The 25,892-nt window shown below is 43.2% G+C and overlaps 1 protein-coding gene and 1 long non-coding RNA gene across 5 annotated transcripts in view; one reads left to right on the top strand and one right to left on the bottom strand.

Annotated features, from left to right (window-relative positions):
• Positions 1–25,892, top strand: part of Itgam (integrin subunit alpha M) — a 51,239-nt gene that overhangs the window by 7,042 nt on the left and 18,305 nt on the right. For 3 of the 4 annotated variants that reach the window (XM_021237492.2, XM_004856245.2, XM_021237493.2), the window contains 9 exons: positions 12,469–12,599; positions 12,975–13,120; positions 13,790–13,943; positions 15,099–15,249; positions 16,404–16,477; positions 16,594–16,723; positions 17,290–17,432; positions 18,731–18,871; positions 18,957–19,169. In XM_021237492.2, the coding sequence (XP_021093151.1) occupies positions 12,469–12,599; positions 12,975–13,120; positions 13,790–13,943; positions 15,099–15,249; positions 16,404–16,477; positions 16,594–16,723; positions 17,290–17,432; positions 18,731–18,871; positions 18,957–19,169 (1,283 nt within the window). The remainder of the gene's footprint in view (positions 1–12,468; positions 12,600–12,974; positions 13,121–13,789; positions 13,944–15,098; positions 15,250–16,403; positions 16,478–16,593; positions 16,724–17,289; positions 17,433–18,730; positions 18,872–18,956; positions 19,170–25,892) is intronic. The other variant, XM_004856244.2, reaches the window with a different exon arrangement.
• On the bottom strand, positions 15,609–19,274 carry LOC106010373 (uncharacterized). Its single transcript, XR_001184201.3, has 3 exons — positions 19,122–19,274; positions 16,720–16,815; positions 15,609–15,853 (listed from the first exon to the last, which is right to left on the bottom strand). It is a non-coding gene; the product is annotated as an uncharacterized LOC106010373 (long non-coding RNA).

Here is a 25,892-nt window from a genome sequence, read left to right as displayed (position 1 = left end):
GATCAGGACCAACGTACCTTTAAATCCTCCACATGGTGGCGTGTGGGTAAAGTCTTGTTGTCAGTCCTCTCCAAGGTACGTCCCTCTCCTCTGCACAGGTTCTAATGAGGGAGGAGGTTTGGGCTCACCAGAATTACGGTAGGCACAGAGTAGGCAAGCTTTGCAGACTTGGTGGGTGGTTGCTGCTAATCCTAGCTCTGTGAAAACTTGAGCGGCTGTTTCCAGGGTAGCATCTCTTCTCATATGGAAGGAATCATGAAGTGTTTTTATAGCCTTCTACTGCATCCTTTGAGGAAGGACCAGTTTGTTTTCTAAATATCACTAGTTCCTTTTTAAATTCCCCTTTGTTCTGAACCCACTTATTTTCTGGGGGTATAGTCTGATTTTAATGGTTCCTCAGGAACTGAAAATAAGGCTAGAGTTTGATGGGGCTATAGGGCTTCCCTTTTTGCTTCTGTATCAGAATTTTGATTTCCCAAGGAAACTTCAGACATGTCTCTTTGGTGCCTTTTACAGTGCATGACTGTGACCTACTTAGGAAGATGGACTGCCTCTAGGAGTTGTGGAATTTCTCTCCTGTGCTTGATAGATGATTGCTATTTGTCAGTAAGCCTGTTTCTTTTCAGATTCCTGCATGAGTGTGTAGGGTCAAGAAGACATATTTGGAGTGGGTATAGATATTTTTTGTTTTGTTTTTTGAGATAGGGTCTCGCTATATAGTTCAGGCTGGCCTTGAACTCATTATGTAGCCCAGGCTGGCCTCAAACTCACAGTGATCCTCCTGCGTCAGGAGGGATTACAGGCATGCACCACCATGCCCAGCTCTGTATAGATACTTAACCTTCTGCTTTTTCCTAATATCAATCCCCGAGTAAGAACTACTAGCTCTGCCTTCTGAACAGAGGTTCTTGGAGGAGCAGGTTTAGCTTCAGTGACCCACTGTGAGCTGACAACTGTATAACCTGTCTTTCGATGTCCTTCTTGAACAAAGCTACTTCCATCAGTGAACCACACCTCCTCAGGGTCTTGGAGGGGCAGATCACTGATGTCCTGCCTATTGGCATATGTCTGAGAGATGGTTTGTTCACAAGAGTAGCTAACTCTGGGCCTGTACATATCAAAGAGACAGGTTAAGAGCAGTACAAGCTTATTTTTTTTTTTTTGGTACCAGGGAATCGAACTCGGATCCTTGTGCTTGTGCAGCAGGCAGCGAAACCACTGAGCTAAATCCCCAGCCCCAGTACAAACTTTTATAATAACCTCAGGGACATCTAAGGGCATGGACTGATATTTAGTGAGCTGTTCCCCCATTAACCACAAGTAACGTTTTGTCTCCAGAATAGCCCTGACCTTATAGGGTGTCAGGACTTCTAGTGTCTGTCCCAAAGTTAACTTTGTAGCTTCATCTGTTAGTACAGTGGTAGCTGATACTGCTCTCAGGCAGGGTGGCCATCCAGCAGCACTCTATCTAATTACTTTGAAAAGTATCCCACTGAGCAGGGCTCTTGCCCTAGCCTTTGGGTCAAGACCCCCAAAGCAATTCTTCTCTTTTCTGATACATAGAGAAAGAAAGGTTTTCTTAAGTCAGGTATTCCCAGTGCTGGAGCCTGAGTGAGGGCGTGCTTTATTTCCCTAAAGGCATTGCCAGTCACTTTTGCCCATTCTAGGGGCACTGACTCAGGGGCTTTGGCAGCCTTATAGAAGGGCTTTGCCATTTGCCCAAAATTAGGTAGCCAGATCCTACAAAAGCCAGCCAGTCCCAGGAAAGAACAAAACCATTGTTTGGTGGCAGGAGGCCCAAGATCACAGATAGCCTGGATCCAGTCCCTAGACAGCTGTCAGTCCCAAGGTGTGAGAATATATCCCAGATATTGAACTTTTTGGAGGGATATCTGAGCCTTTTCTTTGAAGACTTTATATCCCTTCTTGGCTAGAAAGTTGAGAGTCTGTATAATGTTATAGTTAGATAATTTCTGAGTTGGGCTATAAACTAGAATGTCATCTACATGCTGTAGGGTGATTCCTTGTTTAAATTTTAAGTTTCTCAAGTCTTTCTCTAGTGCCTGAGCAAAAAGGTGAGGATCGCCTCTAAACCCTTGTGGAAGAACTGTCCAAGTATACTGCTGCCTTTCTCTTGAAATGGGATTTTTCCCGTTCAAAGGCAAACAGAAACTGGGAGTCTGGATGAAGAGGGATGGAGAAAAATGCATCTTTTAAATCTAAGACTGAGAACCAATTAATGTCCCCTGGAGTTTAGGAGAGAATTGTTTATGGCTCTGGCAAGAGAGGATGGATTGGAACAACAGCCTTGGTAATGAGGCAGAGGTCTTGTAGCACCCAATATTCTCCCAAGGGCTTTACCACAGCGAGAATGGGAGTATTACAAGGGCACTGACAGGGCTTCAGAAGGCCATATTTGAGAAAATTCTCTATGAGAGGCTGAAGGCCTTTACGTGCCTCTTCCTTCATTGGATACTGCTTTTGGTTAAGAAACCACCTAGGGTCTTTCAGTCTTGCAGCTACTGGGAGACCTGAATTTGCACTACCAGGTGTTCCCCTTTACCAGGTGGCAGGATCCACTCGTTGGCCAGTTTGGTCAGGGAGATCTGATATAGTCTCAATAAGTAAATTCCATTTTGGCCTTAGCTGGAATTTGAGACTTGCCCCCAATTTTAGCTAGCAAATGTCTTCCTAGCAGGGGAGCAGGACACTGCAGGGCAATTAGGAACTCATGGTTAAACATTTGGCCTTCAAAGTGACATGTCAGAGGAGGAGTAAAAAGAAATCTCTGGCTAGGGGTCCTCTTGACCTCAGCTATGTCTACAGACACAGAGGAGAGTCTTCCAGAGAAGGAAGGCAGAATTGAATGAGCTGGCCCTGTATTAGTTAGCAGTGGAATTGGCTCAGCCATGATGTCCAAGTCTATCCAGGGTTCCCCAGAGGAGATGGCGATATCTGTGGACAGGGGCTTTGCAGGTTTCCCTGGGCCTCTTCAGCCATCAGAGCAGGAAGTGAAGGTTCAGGCTGGGCCCTCCCTCTCTGAGAGCGGGGCCAGTCAGACCTCCAGTGCCACGAGTCAGGCACATTAACTGCCTTACATGTGGAGCAGGCCAGGCCGAGGCTTGGTGCAGTCTGTTGCCCAATATTCAGTCTTTGGGTTTTTTTGGTACCGGGGATCGAACTCAGGGCCTTGCACTTGTGAGGGAGTTGGCAGCACCACTGAGCTAAATCCCTGGCCCTCCAGTGTTCAGTCTTCTTACACTCGAAACAGGAACTCTTTCCTCACTTGTCCCTGAGCTTTTCCTTAGATGACCTGGGTGGTTTAAAGCATTACCAACTGTGACAGCCATAATATTAGCCTCTTCTTCATCTCTCCTCTGGGTCCCAATTGTTGAACACAGAAAAGGCTGTGTCCAGCAAGTGAGCCATGGGTGTCTGTGGCCCTATTTGAAGTTTATGTTGAATATCTGGGGCTAGTTGACAGATGAAATGTTGTCCCACTAGTGCCTCTCCCTCTTGGAAGATGGATCTATATTAGTATACTTGTGGAAGGCCTCTGCTAATCAGTTATGAAACAAAGCTGGATTTTCTTCTGTACCCTGTAAGACCCCACCCACTTTATTATAACGAACAGACTTTTTTTTCTTAAATTCTTTTACTGATACATTTTAGATATATAGTATGTTTACATTTATCATTGGGTGCTTGTACCTGTGCATGATGTATCTTAGTTCTTATTTTTTCCCCATTATCTGTGCTCCCTTCACCCCCTCCCCCTTCCCTATTTACAAAGACTTTGTTTCCATTTTTTTTTCTTTTCTCATAATTTTTCCTTTCCCTTCTTTCCTTTCGCCTTCCCCTCCCACCACCCCTACCCCTTTGGACCTTTTCTTCCTATTTTAAATTATCAATTATTCATTTTAATCATTTTTTTTTGTGTTTTTTTTGGTACAGGTATTGAACTAGGGTCCTTGTGCTTGCGAGGCAGGCTGCGGAACCACTGAGCTAAATTCCCGGCCCCTTGTTTTAATCATTTTAATTCTTATTTACACTTTCAGTTTCTCACACTAGAGAAACTATTCAGTATTTACACATGTGTGTCCTATTTATTTCATTTAAGAGGCTGACCTCAATATGCATCCATTTAGTTATAATTGTCTCTAGTTTCTTGTTCTTTATGGCTGAGTAGTACTCCATTTTATAAAAAAACCACATCTTCTTCACCCAGTCTCCAGTTGATGGGCACTTGGGCTGCTTCCAAGCTTTAGCTGTTACAAACTGTGCTGCTATGAACATGGGTGGACATATATCGCTGTGGTATGATTCTTTTAATTCTTTGGGGAAGATAACCAGCAGGGGAATAGCTGGGTCAAATGGGACCTCTAACCCTAGTTCTTTGAGGTATCTCCATACTGATTTCCACAGTGGTTGCACCAGACTGCACTCCCATCAGCAATGGAGAAGGGTTCCTTTCTCCCCACACCCCTGCCAGTATTTGTTATTGGTTGATTTCTTGATAGCAGCCTTTCTTTCTGGGGTGAGTTGGAATCTCAGTGTTGTTTTCATCTGCATCTCTCGAATGACCAGTGATGTTGAACATATTTTTCATATGCTTATTTGCTGCTTTTACTTCTTTTTCTGAGAAATGTCTACGAACAGACTTTTTAATGCACCTTTTCATCCCCATGGTAAGAGCAGCTACCATACTAGGCATCATCTCTAGTCCATCCTGAGTATTAGAGTCGCAGCTTGGCTCTGTTGAGGGGAGAATAGATTCTCCAGGGTGGTTTCCATTCCTTTTCAAGGCATATCGCTCATCTGCATAGTTTCTAGCCTCTTGTAGGATTCTTTATTTTTCATCTGGGGTAGAGCAAGTGGCCAAGATGTATTGGACATCTCACTGTGATAAATCAAAAGCAAGCAGCTGCGTGTGGTGGTGCATGCCTGTAACCCCAGCACTTAGGAGGCTGAGGCAGGAGAATGGCCATGAGTTTGAGGCCAGTCTGAACTATATAGTGAGATCTTCAAGAAACCCTGGTATCAAAAAAAAAAAAAAAAAGCAAAAGCCAAAGTTTGAAACCCATTTTCAAACTTACTAGGATCTTCTGATAGTTGGCTGAATCATTCCTTGCACTGAAAAAGCGACCTGTACTCGAGTATTCCCTTGTGGCCTTGGGAATTCTCTTAGGGGCAGGATGAGTTATGAACCACTTGGAGTTCTACCTGCGGGGCTTAAAGCTGTCTGAGCCCCCAAGACGAGGGGGATGAGGAACATGGTCCTCCTGGGCACCAGGCTCTCATGGAGTTTCTGAGTCATTTGGAACTTGGAGGGGACGGACTTGCTTTATTTCCCTGAGTTACAAGAAGGAGGTCGAGGAGCCCTCCCAGTATCATCAAACAGATCAGAGAGACCCACATCGCCCTGAGAGACAAGGGAGGGTCTCAGGACAGAGTCATCCAGAATATTTTTTTTCCTTGGTGGTTACTCTAAACACCATTGCTCCTGAACATTCCCTTTGGTAGAGTCACAAAAGCCTGAGCACAGGCATTCCATCCCATGTGTATGTTTAAGCAGAACTGCTGTAGCTGGAGGATAGTCTCATGATTTAAAGCACTATCTCATACCATCTCCCACCACCACCCAGTTCACACTGGACCCAAAAGCTATTACAATGGTAGATATGCTGCTCTTGTTTTAGACCGTCAGGGTCAAACTTTTCCCACTCATCCAGAATGTGGCCTAGTGGTGATGTCGGTAAAATGCACGTGGTTGTGAGGGCCAATAGGATCCCCATCTTCTAGTCTTGGGACCTTCTTCTCCTGTACCTGAGCTTTTTTTCCTCGTGCCTGGCAATGCCAAAATGTACTCTCCTGGCTCAGATTGCCAAAATGTTATGGGGTAGCTTATTCCTAAAAAAGTGGCTCACCAACTAAACGTGACTGAGTTCAGGTTGCTTGCCGCTCCTTCTGGAGTTAGATTCCAGGTTCTCGTCTCGAACGAAGAATTGGATGAAATGAGCAAAATGTAGTGGTTTATTCAGAAAGTTTATTCAAAAAAGTAACAGTGAGGAGTCGGGGAGAAACTGCACGGCAAGCTTGGGCTGAATAAAGAGCAAAAGAATAAGCAAAGATAAAGGTACACGCTGTGCGTGGAAACAAGGGTGGGCTGTGGTGGAAAGCGACATTAGCAAAGTCCTCATGGCGGCGATGTGCCTTGTACGCCGTCTAAATAGCGAGGAAACCCAGGAGAACGTCTACATCCGGTCAGGTCTAGGCCGTCCTATGAAAACCTGCCGAGCTTTGGGAACTGTTCTGCGCATGTGTGCAGGTCGTGTCGTTATACTTCCCCAGCCAGCGTTCCTCACCCCGAATCTCCTATCTCAATAGTGTGGCCCTGTCAGCGATGTCAGTTCTTCCAATACATAAATGCTGCATATTTCTTTTATTTGTGGCCTCTTCAGCTACTTTCATTAGTGTTCTATAGTTTTCAGAGTAGAGATCTTTCACTTCCTTGGCTAAATTTATTCCCAGGGCCCCATTTTTTTGCTATTGTGAATGGAATTGTTTTCATCATTTTTTTTTCAGGTAGCTTACTGTTAACATATAGAAACATTGCTAAAAAACTGATGATTTTTAAATGTTGATTTTGTTTCCTACAATCTCACTGAATTAGTTTATTTGTTCTAGCAGTTTCTGTGGAGTCACTAGGTTTCTCTGTGTATAAGATTATGTCATCTGCAAACAGGGACAGTTTGACTTCCCCCTTTCCAGTTTGAATGCCCCTTAGTTTTTACTCTTGCCTAATTATTCTGGCAAAGGTTTCCCGAATTACATTGAATAAGGGAGCTGAAGGTGGACTTTGTCTTGTTTCCAATTTTATTGTTTTTTTTTTTTTTTTTTGGTACCGGGGATTGAACTTGGTTCCTTGCAGTTGCGGGGCAGGCAGCAGAACCACTGAGCTAAATCCCTGGCCCTTGTTTCCAATTTTAGAGGAAATGACTTCAGCTTTCTATACGATATAGTCTGTCAGCTTGTCAGATTTTCCATTTTTCATTTGTTGCGACCTTACTGTGTTGACCTGGGTTTCTTTTTTTTTTTTTGAGACAGGGTCTTTCTATATAGTTAGGATGGCCTTGAACTCACTCTGTAGTCCAGGCTGGCCTTGAACTTTCGGCAATCCTCCTGCCTCAGCCTCTTGAATGCTGGTATTATAGGCATGTGCCACCATGCCCGGCCTATGTGAGTATCTTATATGCATACTCTTTTGAGAACTTTTTTTTCCTTTGGCACCGGAGATCTAACTCGGATCCTTGTGCTTGCACAGCAGGTGGTGAAACCGCTGAGCTAAATCCCCGACCCTCTTTTTAGAACTTTTACATGAAAGATGTTAGATTTTGCCAAATACATTTTCTGCATCTACTGCAATGATCATGTGGTTTTGGGCCTTCACTATGGTAATGCAGTGAATCATCTGTGCTTATATATGTAAGTCACACTATCCCTGTGTTCCTGGGATGAATCCTACTTGATCAGAGTGAATGATTTTGTTTTTTGAGACAGGGTCTTGCTATGTAGTTCAGGCTGGCCTTGAACTCATGGTAATACTAGTGCTTAAGTCTCCTGAGTGCTGGATTGCAGGGATGTGCCACCATGCCGGGCTGTCTTTTGAATGTGATGTTGAATTGGTGTGCTCGAATTTTGCTCAGGATTTCTGCATCTATGTTGACCAGGCCTGCCTGCCTTCCTTCCCCTCCCTTCCTGATTTGTTCTTGTCTGGCTTCCATAGAGGGTGATACTGGCCTTATAAAATGAATTTGGAAGATTTCCCTCTTATTCAATTTCATGGAATGGTTTTAAAAGAATTGGTATTAATTTTTCTTTAATATTTGGCAGAATTTAGCAGTGAAGCCATGTGATCTTTGGGTTTTCTTGGATGGGAAACCATTAGTTATTCAATCTCCTTACTGGTCTATTGTTCAGATTTTCCTTTTTTTTTCAGTGCTGGGGATTGAACCCATGGCCTTTGCACTGAGCTACATCTCCTGCTATATTTTATTTTTTACTTTGAGACAAGCTCTTGCTAAGTCACTAAGTTGCCAGGTTAGGTTTGAAATTATGATCCTCCTGTCTCAGCCTCCTAGACAGCTGAAATTACAGGTTTGCACTACCACATCTGGCTTCATAATTCAGTCTTGGTAAATTGTATGTTTAGGGATTTATCCATTTCTTTTATTTTTAAAATTTTTTTGGTACCTGGGATCGAACTTGGGTCCTTGCGCTTGCACAGCAGAAAGCAGAACCACTGAGCTAAATCCCCGGCCCTTTTTTTCTGTTTTTTGAGACAGGGTCTCATTAAGTCACTAAGTTGCCAGGCTGCTCTCAAATTTGTGATTCTCCTGCCTCAGCCTCCTAGAGTGCTGGGATTACAGGTATATGCTACTTTGCCTGGCTTATATACATATATATACATATATATATATATATATATATATATATATTTTTTTTTTTTTTTTTTTTTGGTACCGGGGATCGAACTTGGGTTCTTGTGCTTGCGAGGCAGGTGACGGAAACTCTGGGCTAAATCCCCGGCCCGATATATTTTATTTATTTATTTAGTACCAGGGATTGAACTCTGGTCTTTGCTCTTGCAAGGCCCTGGCTGATACATTTTAGATTTTAAAAGATCCATTAAGACTTGTTTTGTGGCTTACTAAATGGCATGTCTTGAAGAATGTTACATGTGTAGTTGAGAAGTATGCTCATTCTATAGCCATTAGATTTAAATTCTGTATATATCTATTAGGTCCATTTTATCTAAAATGCAGTTTGATTCCAGTTTTTCCTTATTAATTTTTCTCTCTGCTTAATCAGTTGAAAGTGGGACAATGAATCTTCTACTTTTATTTTATCATTGTCCCTTTATGTCCATCAATATTTGCTTTATTTACTTAGGTACTCTGAGATCGGATGCATGTATATGTTTACAACTATTATGTCCTCTTGGTAATCAAGCCCTTTATCATTAAATGATGACCTTCTTTGCATCTTATAACAATGTTTTTATGGTATTAGGTGTTAAATTCAGGGCCTCATGTAGGCTCTGTCACTGAGCTACATACCAGCCCCTTTCATAACAATTTTTAACTCAAGGTCTGTTTTTGTCTGATATAAGTATAGCTACACCTGCTTTCCTTGGGTTACCAATTGCATGGGATATCTTCTTTCAACCACTTACTTTTAGTACATGTGTATCCTTACGGCTAATCTGGTCTTTGTAGGCAGTATGTAATTGGATACTGTTTTTTAATTCCTTTAGTCACTGTGTCGTTTGATTGGAGAATTTAATATTTACATTCAGAGTAATTACTAATAGATAAGGAGTTACTATTGTTATTTGTTTACTTGTCTTCTGGCTGTTTTGTAAATTGTTTTTCTTTCTCCCTCTGTTGTTTTATTTGTGATTTGGTTATTTTCTTTACTGCTATGTTTTGATTCTTCTCTTTATTGTTTGTGTATCTGCTGTAGCTTTTGCTTTGCCATTACCACGTAGTTTGCATACAATATCTTATAATAGTAACACCTTAACTTCAGTTGTACTTTTTTCTTTGTGGTGTTGGGGCTGACGCATGCTAGGGTAGTGCTTTACCATTGAGCTACATCCCCAGCCTATGACTCTAGACTTTAAACTTCTGTCCTGATTTATATTTTTGGTATCACAATTTACTTATTTTATATTACATATTTCTTAAAAACAAATTGAAGTTACGGTATTTTTCACTGTTTTGACTTCTAACCTTCATACTAGAGATAACATGTGATTTACAGAGAGCCATAACAGTATGGATTTTATGGATTTTACTATTACTAGTGAATTTTATGCTTTCATATATTTTCATGATAGTAATTAGCATCTTTTTATTTCAAATAACTCCCTTAAGCATTTCTTGTGAAGCAGGGGTAGTGGTCAAGATTTTGTTGGTCTGAGAAAGATTTTATTTCTCTTTCATTACTGAAGGACAGCTTTGCTAGGTGTAGTGTCCTTGGCTGGCAAGGTTCCCCTCTCAGCACTTTGAATACTTCAGTCCATTCTCTCTGGGCCTGCGGAGTTTCTGCTGAGAAATCAGCTGATTGTCTGGTGAACCATCTCTTATTTGTGACTTGCATGTACCTAAGACCAACACCATCCAGGTGATGCCAAACTCTGTCACCAAGCTTCCTTCTGCCTTGGCTGTAGGGGACCAGTCCCTATGAACCGGATCTTGAGGGACAAATCCCTAGGCTGCTGCCAATCTGGAACATGGTGCTCTCTGCAATCTTCTCAAAGCAAAGTCTTTCACTTTTGCAGTTTTGAGGGTGGAGCTGGATCTTGTCATGTCCTCAAGTCTTCTATTCTCCTCAGCTCTGTCTTTGCAGTTCACAACTTTACTCACAACATTTTAAATTATTCTACTGGGCTCTTTGCCTTTGATTCTCAACATAGATGTGGATAAAAGGACCCAACAGTAGCCATGCCACCACCTCAATAGTACCCTGCCTTGAAATTTCTTCTGCAAGATTAATTAGCCAACCACCCTAATCACAGTGTCAGGCAGTCTCTGGAATGAGCAAAATGCAGACAAGGCATACCGCACACGGACCAGAGTCCAACAGTCAGTGCAATCCCTCTTCCCAGCGGAAACCTCCCGAGCCTGGTCTTTACTGGCAGCATTTCTATAGGATTCTGGTCTTCTGAATTCTGACCAGAATCTCCCATCACATATAGCTTGGAGCATTCCAGGGCTGCTTCTTCAGCCAGCTTCTCCAAATTGTTCCAAAGTCTTCCCACAAGCCAGTTCCAAAGGCTTTTGAACCACATGGTCAGGTCACAGCAATGACCCCATTTCTCTGGTACCAAAATCTGCCTTAGTTGCTTTTCTCATTGCCGAGACAAAATACCTGACATCCAAAGTTAAAAGAGGAAAGCTTTATTTCAGCTCACAGTTTGCAGAGGTTTCAACCCGTAATTGGCTGGCTCCAGGGCAGGATGGCACGGCAGAAGGGCATTGCAGAGGAGAAACAGTCCATGGCAAAGCAGAGCAGGCAGAAGGCAGCAAGCAGCAAGCAATTAACAAGCAGCAAGCCTGTTTCTGTCCCTTATATCTTATGCAGAATAACTGTTCTTAGGGCCAGTAGCACTCACACCCAGGGTAGGGAACTGTGCCAAGCCAATCAGTGGACTAATTACACACCGTTGATCACAACTCCAGTTCTAGCCTCCCCTGAAAAGCCCCACCTATGACTGCATGAGGTCTTAGGGGACACTGAGATGCAAGCCATAACATCCACTCATTCCTGGAGCAGAACAGACGCCAGCAGCTGCTCTGGTTCCAATGTGGCATTGTGCAACAGCTGCATGGGCCTTGGGCTGGGGCACAGTATGGGCTCCTTCTCTGGGGTGACACGGTTGTGGACCAGGAAGCTCCTGCAGAGGGCTCAGTGCCTGAGTCTGCAGTGATCTTTAGTGGGGCATGGTAGGTGTGGTGGTAGTGGGCTGCTGGGGTCCTCTCACTCACCTGTCCCACCCCAGTGGGGGATGGGGTGGTGGAAGTCAGGGATTCCGCCCACCCTGGATGGCTGTTTCTGCTGCTCTTTCATATATTCTGAACCCTCCTTTAGTTACTTTCACCAAAATATATGAGGGATGGTCAAAATACACAGTGAATGTTTAATTTTAAAGATTTAGTAGAGTGAAAGACACATTACTATTAATTTCTCTCAAAATACTCACTGTCCTGTTAAACACACTTATCCTGTCATTTTTGCCACTTCTGCAGCAGTTCTGAAAGTCCTCTTTTGTGGTTGTCTTTATGAGGTATGGTTAAAAATGTGAAGGTGTGATAAAAAATGTGATAATTGCTGCTCCTGAATGCCATTCAACAAAATGTAGGCTCGTACGAACATTATGGTGTGTCCTCACCCTCCTTGTTCACTAGTTGCAGCACCATATGACGTCTGGTTCTTCCCTAAAGTCAAAATGATCATGAAAGGTAAATATTTTACATCGACTCAGGACACTGAGGCAGCCAGAACAGTGCAGCTAAAGATGCTCATGAAGGATGACTTCCAGATCTGCTTCAGAAAGTGGCAAGAATGACGGACGGGATGGATGTATTCAAAGTGATGAGTACTTTGAGGGAGATAAATGGCAATGAGTCTTTTACTGTAATATATTAAGAAATAGGTATTCACCATAATTTTTGACCATACCTCATATTTGGTGGTTTGTTGTTTGGCTGTCTTTGCGGGGTGGGTGAACACTAAGGGCTCCTGGTCAAGCCATCTTGCTGATTTCAAGAAATCTGTGTTTTCAGTTAGCTTGCAGTACAGGTGGATTCTTGTTTACCGTTTACTCTCATTGTCCAGCTGAGCGCTGACTTGCAGTGCATGCACAGCAAGCCTTCAGTTACTCTGCACTCTCCCCTTCCCTAGGGTGTCCTCAGCAGGAGAGTGACATTGCCTTCCTGATTGATGGCTCCGGTAGCATCCATGCACTTGACTTTCAGAAGATGAAGGAGTTTGTCTCAACTGTGATGGACCAATTCGAAAAGTCTAAAACCTTGGTGAGGGCCAATGGGGAAGTTAGGGAGCAGCCCCCATGAGGGTGACAAATGCCTGGCAACCAGACCTCCACTTTCCCTCCTACTGCAAATGCAGACATTGCCACCTCAACAAGTGTTGTGCTACTTCTCCGTTCTCTGCTGTGCTTGGGTGCAGCCTCAATCTCCTCTTAGCCCCGGTAAAGCAGGCAGTGCTGACTAACTGGCAAGGCCGGCATGGGGGATGAAACCCACGTCTTCTATTGCTGAGTTCCAATACTGAGAAGAAGTGGGAGATGTGGGGAAGGAATCTGGAAATTGGAGTGTTCTGAGATTTACGGAGGGCTCACTGGGAAGAGGGCACCTTCCCCAGGCTAATGCCGGGTGCCTTGTTCCCAGTTCTCTTTGATGCAGTACTCAGATCAGTTCCGGACTCATTTCACCTTCAGTGATTTCAAGAAAAACCCTAACCCAAGATCTCTGGTAAACCCAGTAAGACAGCTGTATGGGCTGACACACACTGCCACAGGCATCCGCAAAGTAATGTAAGTCCTTTCTTCTTTGCTCAGGATGGAAGGAGGCGGAGATATTTTTAGCTAGGGTTTGAAGGATGAGGGGAGTTGCTCAGACAGGGCTGGGATAGAGCATATTTCCAGGGGAGGGAACAGCTTGAGCAACGGGTTAAAGGCGGAACTGTGTGTTGTGCAAACATGAAAAAACAAGTTGGAAGTAAAGGGGGGCACAAGGGAAGGGGCTAGGAAGTAGGTTGAGTCTAGGTCACCGAAGGCAGCTCTATGGCAGCGTGGATTGATGGATGGCTCTAATCCGGGGGGAGATGTCACATCTTGTTTCCAAAATGTCACAGTGTGTTTATAAGGCGAGGGTGGGCTGTGTATTGTGGGAGGCACTGTGGTATATTCTAGGAGAGAGTCAATGAATGCCTGCTTAAGTCCATTTCTTGTTTTAAAATTTCTAAACTTAAAAGTCATAATATTCAGTTTAAGATACCAAACTATGCAAATGCGTATAAAGTCCATGAAAGCTTTCTTTCTCTCCACCCTTCTGTTCCCTCTGCTGCCTTTCCATTTCTCGGGGCAGTCACATCTCAGGACTAAGTCGCAGCGGAGACAGACCCCAGCCATGCCTGTGTCTGTGACTCTCCTGACGTCCCCTCCCTAGCTTTCACGACATCTCTGTCTACTTGCATTTGACAGAAGAGAACTGTTCCAGCGTGCCAGTGGAGCCCGGGAGAATGCTGTAAAGATCCTAGTTGTCATCACAGATGGACAGAAATATGAAGATCCTTTGACGTATGAGGAAGTCACCCCAGAGGCAGACAGACAGGGCATCCTTCGCTATGTCATTGGGGTAGGAGATGTGACTCTTGGGCCTGATGCTCCTGTGCAGAGCTTCTCCTGGGTACACCCACCCACAATTTGCAAAGAGTGGCAAAATCAAAGTGAGGTCAAGGTTCCTGCCAGCCCGGACACAGCATATCACCTAGTGGATGTCACAGTAATGCTGGACAGTGAATCATTCCGAAATTTGGGGGCTTGAAATAATGAGGAAAGCTAGGCCTAGTGGTTCAAGCCTGTAATGCCAGCATTCTGGGCAGCTGTGGCAGGAGGATCATGAGTTCGTACCCTGCCTGGGCAACTTACTACTTAGTGAGATCCTGTTTCAAAACAAATAAAAAATAAAAAGGGCTGGGCATACAGTTCAGTGTGGAGGCCCATGGTTCAATTCCCAGTACCACATAAAACAGTAAGTTTATAGGTCACCGGATAGTTTTCCTGTCTCAGCTGGAGTCACATTTGTAATCAGCAGCAGGCTTTTAGGGAGATCTGCTCGTCTTCCCCAAGGCCCCCCCCGCCCCCATTTCTACGAGTCGCCATGTATGTTTGCTGCACAGATGTCCTTGGTGGAAACAACTGGAGTGATTTGGCTCTTCTGCTTCCTGGGTCTCATTCTCTAGTGGGCTGGCCTGGGTGTAGGCTTACGATGAAGGCAGAGGAATAAGAGAGCAAGTGGAAATGTTGCAGGTGTCTTTTCAAGCCTCTGTGTCAATTTGATAACATTCATGGACTAAACCAAGATCCAAGAGTAGGAGAGAACAGCGAGGTTCTGGGGAAAGGGCTCGGATGCAGGAAGACGTGAGGGTTAGGATCATCATATAAACAAACTACCACAGCACCTTGTGTGGCATGGAGAGAAGCAGCATCATGACACATAGCTTGGCGTGTAAGAAACACCCTCATACACATAGAAAAGGCTCCCTTTCCTCTGGGGGGAGGTCAGCTTGTACCAGGAGGCACGGCAGAGCAAATGGGTCAAAGCCAAGTTTAAGTCCCCAGGGCTCTCTGCCCCGCACACCATACAGTGCTTGTGGGCCATGTCCCAGGGCTGTCTGCTATATTCTCTCATTTGTCAAACTACATTTCAGATTATTGCCTAAGGATTTTCCCTAGGTGTTACTGTTACTCCCGGGTCGCATCTGATTTGTCCTTTACTCCTCGGTAACAGGTGGGAGATGCCTTCAGCAGTAACAAGAACCGCCAAGAACTTAACAGCATTGCATCTGCACCCCCTCATGACCATGTGTTCAGGGTGAATAACTTTGAAGCTCTGAAGACCATTCAGAATCAGCTTCAGGAAAAGATCTTTGCCATTGAGGGTGAGTGTGCATCAGAGCTTGTCGAGGAGCTCCAGACGCTGACCAGGCCCTCCTAAACCTCGGTATTCTGAACCTCAACAGCAGCTCCCTCCCGGTCACCTGGGCTTCGCTTAGCCACTTCCTTTGAAATCAGAGAATCTAGGCCTTGTTTCTAATTTTATAAGTCTCGGCCTTAGGGTGAAAAATTGAAGTGTGGGGGAGTCCAATCCCACACAGTATTTCCCCCAAATTGTGGATGTGTTGTCAGTATGTATTTGCTTAGAGAAGTGCCTGGTACACAGAAAGTGGCCAATAAATTAAAAAAAAAATATATATCTATATCTAGATATATATATTCTACCAAATGATGTGTGCACACCTCAGGAAAAGGAAAACTTGTGTAGTTATTTGAACACTAAATTTGCGGAGACGTTATGAGATTCATACCAGTTACCTCTGGCCTCCACAATGGCAAGACTGGAGCCCACGGGCTCCAGACCTTTACTGGTCCTGCTGCCTGGGTGACCTTGGCCATGGAGACTGCTGCACACGCATTTTCAATTTCTTCTTTAGGGGCTGGCGATGCAGTGGGTTTTCTGCAACATACGACATCCTGTAGGGTCCCCTATAGATAACAGTATTAAAATATTTTATACAAACTTTTTTTATGAAGTGTGTATACATTTTTTGGTGGACTCTGCGTGTGATATATATATAAATAATCTGGGGACTGAACCCAGGGCCTTTGAACTACAATTCCAGCCTTTACCCAGGGCCTTTGAACTACGATTCTAGCCTTTTTATTTTTTTGAGAAGGGGCCTTACTAAGTCTCAGAATTGCCCAGGCTGGACTTGAGTTTGCAGTCCTCCTGCCTCAGCCTCCCAAGTAGCTGGGATAACAGGTGTGCGCCACGATGCCTGGCTTCAATAAATGTTTACTGAATGAAAGAATTTAGAAATTGGGGAATTTCATGTACAATCTGTCTTTATGTCTTCTCTTGAAAAGTTGGAAGATCAGACACCCCGAGGCCCGCACTCTCACTTGACGCAAACAAGCTGCAGAGGCCCAGCTGCCACCCCTGAAGAGGGCATGTGCTCTCCAGTCCAACACAGATCCCACTGAGCCTCCCACCGAGCCCTGCTTTCTCTGATGTTAGACATCTCCCCTCCTCCAGGTACTCAGACCGGAAGCACCAGCTCCTTTGAGCACGAGATGTCTCAGGAGGGCTTCAGTGCAGCCCTTACCTCTGTAAGTGTTGCTTCATTGCTAGGGTGGTGGGGACAGGAGGAGCGGAGAAGAGGCGAGGGAGGGGCTCTGTGATGGGCAGCCTGGCCCCTTCGTGACCCTGTTCAACCTCTTCCCAGAGTGGCCCCCTGCTGGGCTCTGTGGGCAGCTTTGGCTGGGCTGGGGGAGCCTTTCTGCATGCGTCAAAGGGAAAGGTCACCTTCATCAACACAACCAGAGTGAATTCAGACATGAGTGATGCTTACCTGGGTAAGTGGAGAGAGGCCCGGGCTCCTCCAGGAAGGGGTAAGGGCGCAGTGTAATCAGCCAGTACAGATTCTGCTGGATCTTTCTGTGGACAGCTGTAAAGACAGAAACTTCATAATTGATTTTTTTTTTTTTGGTACCCGGGATCAAATTTGGGCCCTTGCGCTTGTGAGGCAGGTGGCGGCACCACTGAGCTACATCCCCGGCTCAAAATGGAATTTTAATTAGGTGTGGTATGAATGCCTTAATCCCAGCACTTTGGAAGGCTGAGGCAGGAAGATCGAGCAGAGCCCCGCCTGGACCATTTAGCAACTTAGCGAAACCCTGTCTCAAAATGAAGAATAAAAAAGGACTGGGATGCAGTTCAGTGGGAAGGCCTTGGTTCAGTCCCCAACACTGGGGAAGAATATGTTCACAGAGAGGAATATAGCACAGGGCTCAGTTACCACAGCCCGCCAAGCACAGGGCTGCCCCGTTGCCCTGACTCTAAGCTGGGCCTACACGACAGGACGACAGGACGGGCGTGGGCCCGGTGAGGGGAAGCGCTTGCTCTCAGGCCCCATCTTTAGGTTATGCTGCTGCGGTCATCGTGAGGAGCCAGGTGCAAAGCCTGGCTCTGGGGGCGCCTCGGTATCAGCACACTGGCCTGGTGGTGCTGTTCAGACAGAACGCTGGTGCCTGGGAGACCATGGCCAACATCTGGGGCAGCCAGGTGAGTGCAGACCTTGCCGAGGTTGCGCATGGCCCACGGGCTCGGCTTTGCATGTGGGGATGCTGTGTGCTGCACATTTTAAACAACAGTAAATGACAACGTTTGATCTGTACTGAGCTCTCTACTATTCTACCTGTACCCAGAACTAGTATTCAACCGGTGCAGAACCAGTATAGCCACGTTAATTTTTAGAATGTTGAAATAATTCCACAGCTGGATGGCTCTGTCCTTAGTCAACCCAGTGTCCTCTGACTAGGGAATACAGGAGCAGACTGTGGTAGCTTCCATGATGGGACGCTGATGTTGGACACCTGTATGTGCCACCGCACAGGTGGATCCTGGATGCAGAGTTCTAAGTGGAAGAAGCCAGTTCCAAAAGGCTACATGCCACAAAATTCTGTTCAGATAACATTCTGGAAAAGCAAAACTACTGGGACAGAAGACAGATGAGGGTTACCAGGGACTGGAGGGCTGGGGAAGGCTGGCTGTGATGAGCAGAGCAGACACTCTGGGGATAGATGAGACTCCTATAACACGGCTATGGTGGTGGTTAGATGACTCTGAAGGTTGTGAAAACCAAAACTGCACTGAAAGGGCTGAATTGATGTGTAAAGTTCACCCCAATAAACCTGACCTAAAAAAGTAGGAATCCTACTGACATTAGTGGCTGTTAGTCTCCCCGCGGTGGTGTTCGGGGCAGAGGCCGTGTTGCCCTGAGTCCTGGTGTGATGTCCTCTGTACCCGTCCTTCCTAGAGCTTAGCCAGGTTGAAAACTGCCACATATATATTTCTGTGTCTACCACCCAGCCTGTGCAAATAGCAAGCCCTTGTTTGTTGAATCAATGGATAATTAAGCAGAGGAATCCTATGGATGAATTCTACATATTGACATTGACCATATTTAAAAAATTTTATACTGAGTGGTAGACCTTATTTCTCAATATCACACAAAAATTCCCCAGTGGCAATTGTTATTTTTAATCCAACCGGTTGGTGCTTTATTAGTTAGACTGCTGACTTTGACCCCCGCCAAGATCTCCACTATATTAAAGGGATAACCTGTCTGCTCTTGTAGGTTTTTCTGTTACAGTGAGACCAAGTCCACTGCCACCTGACTCTATAGTATGCTCCTCTAGCTGGTAGCACACTCAAATAAGAATTTAAAATGAATCATCTAAAAATCACATCCTCTCCAAAAAGTTTTCCTCAGCAGGCACAATGTTTTCTTCACAGAAAGGGCACCCCTATGCCCCACTTTGGGTGGGAAGGCGTATGAGATCTTGGCCCATGTCTTTCAGATCGGCTCCTACTTTGGGGCCTCCCTCTGTTCCGTGGACATGAACAATGATGGCAGCACTGACCTGGTCCTCATTGGGGCCCCCCATTACTACGAGTCCACACAAGGGGGCCAGGTGTCTGTGTGTCCTCTGCCCAAAGGGGTGAGTGCTGGTGGGACCTGGGTTGGGGGTTTGGGTGTGGGTGGAGGGTTTGCCTATTTGGGGGCCTGACATTGTTTTTGTTTAGCAGAGGGCTCGGTGGCGATGTGATACCCTTCTCCGTGGGGAGCAGGGCCATCCCTGGGGCCGCTTTGGGGCAGCCCTGACAGTGCTGGGGGACGTGAATGGGGACAAGCTGACAGACGTGGCCATCGGGGCCCCAGGAGAGCAGGAGAACCAGGGTGCGGTCTACCTGTTTCATGGGGTGTCAGTAGTCAGCATCAGCGCCTCACACAGCCAGGTAAGGGCTGGTCACTGTCCTTGTCATAGCGGTAACTTCTTTGCTGATCTGTCCCCTCCAAATTCAACATTCCTACAGCTGCCACATTCATGCTCCCAGTATTCCTTTCGGAACCTTCAAAAATGACTTCACAGAAGCCCCAGGAGATTCTAGAGTGATTCTTCTTGCCATGACGGGAGGTGGTTGGCTTTCCAGTTCTACCGAACCAGTGCCAGTTCTCTTCCATTACAGCTGCGGTCAGACAGGCTTCCTGCCTGCGGTCTCTGGCTCTTTTCTAGCCTCATTTTTCTTTCTTTTAAAAAAATTTATTGTGGTAAGAACACTAAACACGAGATCTACCCTCTCAGCAGATTTGGATGTAAGGTATCGTGTGGCTCTCAGTTGTTACGCTGTTGTACAGCATGTCTCCAGTGCCTGCTCGTCTAGAGGAACTGGGACTTTATACCCATGGGTTAGGAATTTCATTTCCCCACCTCCAGTGCCTGGCACCCACCGTGCCATCACTGTTTGCTTCCATGATTTTTACTATTTTGGATGATGCTCATGAGTGGAGCTGTCTGTCCTCCCGTGTCTGGCTTATTTAATTGAGAATAATGTCGTCTAGCTTCATTCCTGTTGTCACAAATGACTGAATTTCCTTCTCTTTAGAGGCTGAATTGTATTGATTGTGTCTTTGGAAAACATTTTGGCAATATTTTGTAATTTTTAGTATTCAAGTCTTTTAATTCCTTAGTTAAATTTAAGTTTTATTCTAAATACTTTATTCTTTTTTATGCTGTCATCAAAGGGGCTGCTTTTCAGATTTCACTTTCAGATATCACATTACTGATGTGTAGACAACTGACTTTAATTTACAATTTTAATTGTGACATAATAATTGTATATATCTATAGGGTACAATGTGATATTTTAGTAGTACATGTTGGTGGTACATGATGAATACATCCATTGTGAATAGTTGGTAGATACATAAGACACATCTTAATTCTTTTTACATCTCCTTCCTGTTCACCTTCCAACTCCCAACATTTCTTGGTCTTCTCTTGCAAAAGATCTATCTCCTTATTTCCTTTTATATATCCTTTATTTTGCTCTTTAATTTATTTATGCTTTGGGTTTCTCATACATGAGAAACCATGAAATATTTAAGCTTGTGTGCCTGATTTATTTCACTTAATATTATGGATTCAAGGTGCATCCATTTTCCTACAAATGACACAAATTTATCCTTCTTTCTATCATAATGGTTCTGCATTGTATATAAACGCCACATTTCATTATCCATTCATCCCTTGCTGGACATACAGGCTGCTTCTAAGATTTAGCTATTATAAATTGTGCTGCTACTAACACGAGTATGCATGTGTTACTGCAATATGATGTCTTTAACTCTTTCATGAAGAAGGGGAATAGTTTGATCAAATGGAATTTCTAGGTTTAGCTTTTTGAGGAATCTCCATACTGATTTCCACAGTGGTTGTACTAGTTTGCCTTGCCCCCAACAATGTAGAAGGAAGAGCTCCTTTTCCACACAGCTGTGCCAGATTTGTTATTATTATTTGATTTCTTGGTGATTGGGCTTCTTTCTGGAATAAGAGGGACTCTCAGTATTGTTTTATTTTATTTTATTTTTTTGGTACCGGGGATGGAACTCAGGACCTTGCACTTGCGAGGCAGGTGGTGGAACCACTGAGCTAAATCCCCGGCCTTATTTTGCATTTTTTAAATGGTCAGCAATGTTGAAAATATTTTCATGTATCAAGGACCGTTTGTATTTCTTCTACTGAGAAGTATCTCTTTCTTTTAGCTGGCCGTTTTTGATTGGGTCTTTCATTTTTGGGGGTTTAATTTTTTTCAGTTCTTTATATTTTATAGTTCTATTTATTTATAGTTCTATATATTTATGTTTATATTAATCCTCTGTCTGAAGTATAGCTGGCAAAATATTTTTTCCCATTCTGTAGGGTGTCTCTTCATTCTGTTGGTTGTTTCCTTTGCTGTGCAGAAGCTTTTTAATTTGACATGATCCCTTTTGTTAATTCTTGATGTTATTTCTTGTGAAACTGGGGTTCTGTTCAGAAAGTCCTTGCCTGTCCCTATGTCTTCAAGAGTTTCATCTATTTCATCTCCCATCAGGTTAAGTACGTCTTTTTTTTTTTTTTTTTTTTAGTATCAGGTATCAAACTCAGGACCTTGCGCTTGAGAGGCCAGTGCGCTGCCACTGAGCTAAATCCCTGGGCCTTTAAGTGCTTCTGTTTTAACATTTAGATCTTTGATCCATTTTCATTTTAGTTTAGTACATGGTGAGAGATATGGGTCTAGATTCAATCTTTTGCATGTGGATGCCAGTTTTCCCAGAACCATTTGCTAAAGAGGTTATCTTTCCTCCAGTGTATATTTTTGGCTCCATCATCAAAGATTGATAACTGAATGTGTTTGGGTTTGTTTCATCCTCTACTCTGTTCCATTGGTACACATGTCTATTTCTATGCCAGTACCATGCTGTTTTTTATCATGGTAGCTTTGTAATCTACTTGAAATCTGGGATTGTGATGGCTCTTGCTTTGCTCCTGTTACCCAGGATTGCTTTTGCTATTCTGTCTTTGCTGGTTCCAAGTGTATTTTGGGATTGTTTTCTCTAGTTCTGTGAGGAATATTGTCAGTATTTTGTTGGGATAGCATTAAATCTATGTATCAGTTTTGGAAGGGTGGCCATTTTGACAGTGTTGATTCTGCTTATCCAGGAACAGGTGATATCTTTTCATTTTCTGATGTCATCTTCCATCTCCTTTTCCATTTTCTGAGTACTGCAGTTTTCATTGTAAAGGTCTTTCACTTCCTTGGTTAGGTTAATTCTTAGATATTTAGTTTTCTTAATGATATTGTGAATATTGTTTTCCTAATTTCTTTCTTGATAGGTTCATTATTGGTGTACGGGAAGGCTATTGATTTTTTTTTTGTTGTTGTTATTGTTGTTTTTTGGTACTAGGGATTGAACTTGGGTCCTTGCACTTGCAAGGCGGGCACCAGAACCACTGAGCTGAATCCCCAGCCCTAGGCTATTGATTTTTGTGTGTTGATTTTTTATCCTGCTACACTGCTAAATTTGTTATTAATTTTTGGTGGAATATTTTGGGTCTTCTAAGTAAAGAATCACGTCATCTGCAAATAATGATAATTTTAACTTCTTCCTTTCCTGTACAGATTTTATTTCTTTCTCTTACCTGATTGCTTTGGCTAATGTGTCGAGTACTATATTGAACAGAAGTGGTGATAGTGGACATCCTTGTCTTGTTCCTGATTTTAGAGGGAAAGCTTTCAGCTTTTCCCCATTTAATATGATGTTGGCCATTTGATTGTCATAAATGGCTTTTATCAGATTGAGATAAGGTTCTTCTATATCTATTATCTTCAAGGTTTTTGAAAAATCAAAATGGATGTTGGATTTCATCAGAAGTTTTTCTGCACCTATTGATATGATCATGTGATTTTTGTCCTTGGTTCTCTTTATGGGTATACTGTATTTATTGATTTGCATATATTAAACCATTCTTGCATCCCTAGGATGAAATCTACTTTGTCATAAAGTATAATCTTTTTCATGACTTGTTACATTCTATTTGCTAGTATCTTGTTGAGAATTTTTGTGTCTATTTTCATTAAGGAGATTGGCCTGTAGTTTTCTTTTTTAGTTGGGTCCTGTTCTAGTTTTGGACTCAGGGTAGTGATCAGGGTAGCTTCCATGAATGAGTTTGCAAGTATTCCTTCCCTTTCATTTTCACTGAAGAGTTTAGGAGTATTGGTGTTATATCCTTTGTCGACTTCATTTTCTTGGTCTAGAATATTCTTAAATATTTTGGGGGATGCTGATTTGATATTCCTGTACCTCTCAAGAGGTTCTTTGTCATGGAATACCCTTATTTCCCCATCAATTTTGAAAGAAAAATTTGCAGGATATATTAGTCTGGGTTGGAAATTGTTTTCTTTTAGGGCTTGAAACACTTCTCTCCAAGCTCTCCTGGCCTTTAAAGTTTGTGTTGAGAATTCTGCTGTAATAATGGATTTACTTTTATAAGTGATTTTTTTTTTTTTGCCTTTTCTCTGGTAGCTTTTAAGGTTCTTTCTTTTTGTTGGACATCTGGCATTTTGACTATAATGTGTCATAGAGCTTCTTTTTTTTTGCAGTCATTTGGTGCTCTCTCTACAGGTAAACCTTACTTACCTGTAGCTTGAGTTCTTTTCTCATGCTTGGAAAATTTTCTGTTATGATTCCTGTAAACAGATGTTTTTATTCTATGTGTGCTATCTTCTAATTTCTCTCTAACTTAAGTTAGCCTTCTTAGTGTTCTCCAGTAGCTACTGGATGAATTTTCTTGCTCTTATAATTTTTAAGGCTTCTCTGAGTAATTCTTTCTGTATTTCCATTTTATCCTCAATTTCTGAAACCCTATCTTCACAGTGGTAATTTCTGCTGTTTATGAATTCCATGGAATTCTTTATCCCTGGGATTTCTGCTTCGCACCTGTTCACAGAGTCTGTATCTTTGGTAAGTTTGTTCTTCATGTTTTAAGCTGTTTTGGTCAGGTCTCCCAATTTTTTATTTGTTTGCCCACAACCACATTAGTTATGCTTCATGATTGCTTCACTATCATTTATTTGGGTTATGTCCTCTTTGAACTTGCTGAGTTTCTTTTCTTCCTCTTTAACATGTTCCTGATAGGGCTGTAATTTGTGTGTCTTGCTGCTGGGCAGCTCTGAATTGAATTTGATTGTCCTGGCTTGAACCACTGGTGGTATGTGCATGATTATCTGAAAAATGGGTGCCACTGTGGCTGCAAAACAGCTGAAGTATTATGATATTTTGCACACTTTCCATGAATAAGCCCTTTTGTATAATGTATTTTAAAGAAATTCATGAATATAAATAAAGTTCTTTAAATTTAATGAAATAAATAAACTTGATTATTGTAATTTTTAATCGGTATAGATAATATTAATATTTATATTTGGACAGTAATTATTCATATTCACACAACTAACTAGATTTGGTCTATTCATAGGCTTTATATTAATTTTATTAGTAAAAAGGCTGATAAAAGTGATTAGATTTTTTTGCACCACTGGTGGTTCAGGATGCCTGATGGGACAGTCATCCATGTACCACCAATGGGTCAAGCCAGTGGGAATGTGCTAATCATTTCTAACAGCTTGGATGTCTGCTGTTTGCTTTCTTATTGCTGCCCCTCGGGTCTGCTTTAGAAGATTTGGGCATCTTTGAGGACATTTTGTTGCCTTTCATGCTCCTATTTTTTTGGTGCTGAGAGTTGAGGTCAAATAGACTGAAGAGAGCTTGTAGCTGGTGTGAGGATCTCTTTAATTAGGTTTGATTTTCCAGTGATGTACTCTTGGCTTTATTTTTCCAGAGATATTGTTTACCACTTCAACTTATTCAGTTTAATTGGGCGGGAGCCTGTCACTCTGTTGCATCCCTTGGAGAAAGAGAGTCAGGTACACTGGCTGATCAGGGCCGGCCGGGGTATCGAGGAGTGTGATGCTGTTAGGAGGAGATGCAACTGAGCAGCTGAGGGAAAGTCCTGGCCTCAGAGTGAGATCCGAGGGATCTGAACTTCGATGCTTTGATACACATACACACGTGAGGAGGGCCGGGGATGTAGCTCAGTGGTGCTGCCGCCTGCCTCGCAAGCGCAAGGTCCCGAGTTCGATCCCTGGTACCAAAAAACAGAAACCAAAAACCATACACACTTTAGAGCTGTCACATATATACCTATCATCTCAAACATTTAACATTTTAAAGAATAAGTACATTTAAAATCTATTCTTTTAGCATTTCAAATATACAATATATTGTTATTAACCATGGTTACTATGCTATGTAATATATCCCCCCTAAATCAGTTCTTCTAACTGAAACTGTACCCTTTGAACAACTTCTTCCTGTTCTTCAAACCTCCTTCCCCAAGCATACAGTAATCACTATTCTATGCTTCACATCTATAAGTTCAAGTCTTCTAACATTTCACATGTAAGTAAGATTATGAAATACTTTTCTTCCTGTGCGTGGTTTGTTTCATTTCGTACAGTGTTCTCTAGGTTCATTCCTGTTGTCATAAATGACAGGATTGCCTTTATTTTAGAATGAATAGTATTTGATTGTGTATATATATTCAACATTGTCTTCATTTATCTGTTGATGAACCATTAGGTTGATTCCATATCTTGGCTTTTGTAAATAATGCTGCAGTGAATATTGGGAGTGCAGATGTCTTTTCGATTTACTGATTTCATCTCCCTTGGAAACACACACACACACACACACAATCAAAATATATAGCAAATGCTACGTATTACACATTACCATTGATCTCCCTCAAATGCCTCTCTTTGCTTTGAACACACTTAGCTTATCTTTCTTGTCACTTTCTGGAGCAGTTCTGAAAGCCCTCTTTTTTTCTTTTCTTTCTTTTTTTTTGGAGACAGGGTCTCTGTATGTAATCCAGGCTGGCTTTGAACTCACTGTGTATCCCAGGGTGCCCTCAAATTCATGGCAATCCTCCTGCCTCAGCTTCCTGAGTGCTGGGATTACAGGTGTGTGCCTCCATGCCTGACTGGGAAAGTCCTTTTTTGAAGTGTGATAAAAGCTATAGTGAATGCTGCTGTTGAGTGCCATCCAGTCGAAAAGCAAGCTGTATCTTACTTACTAGA

Source organism: Heterocephalus glaber, unplaced genomic scaffold (assembly GCF_053883595.1).
Source record: "Heterocephalus glaber isolate CG9 unplaced genomic scaffold, H.glaber_assembly_v1.0 deba00000943, whole genome shotgun sequence".
NCBI classification, from domain to species: domain Eukaryota; kingdom Metazoa; phylum Chordata; class Mammalia; order Rodentia; family Bathyergidae; genus Heterocephalus; species Heterocephalus glaber.
Note: the sequence above shows the minus strand (reverse complement) of the source record. Positions and strands in the feature narration are given on the sequence as shown.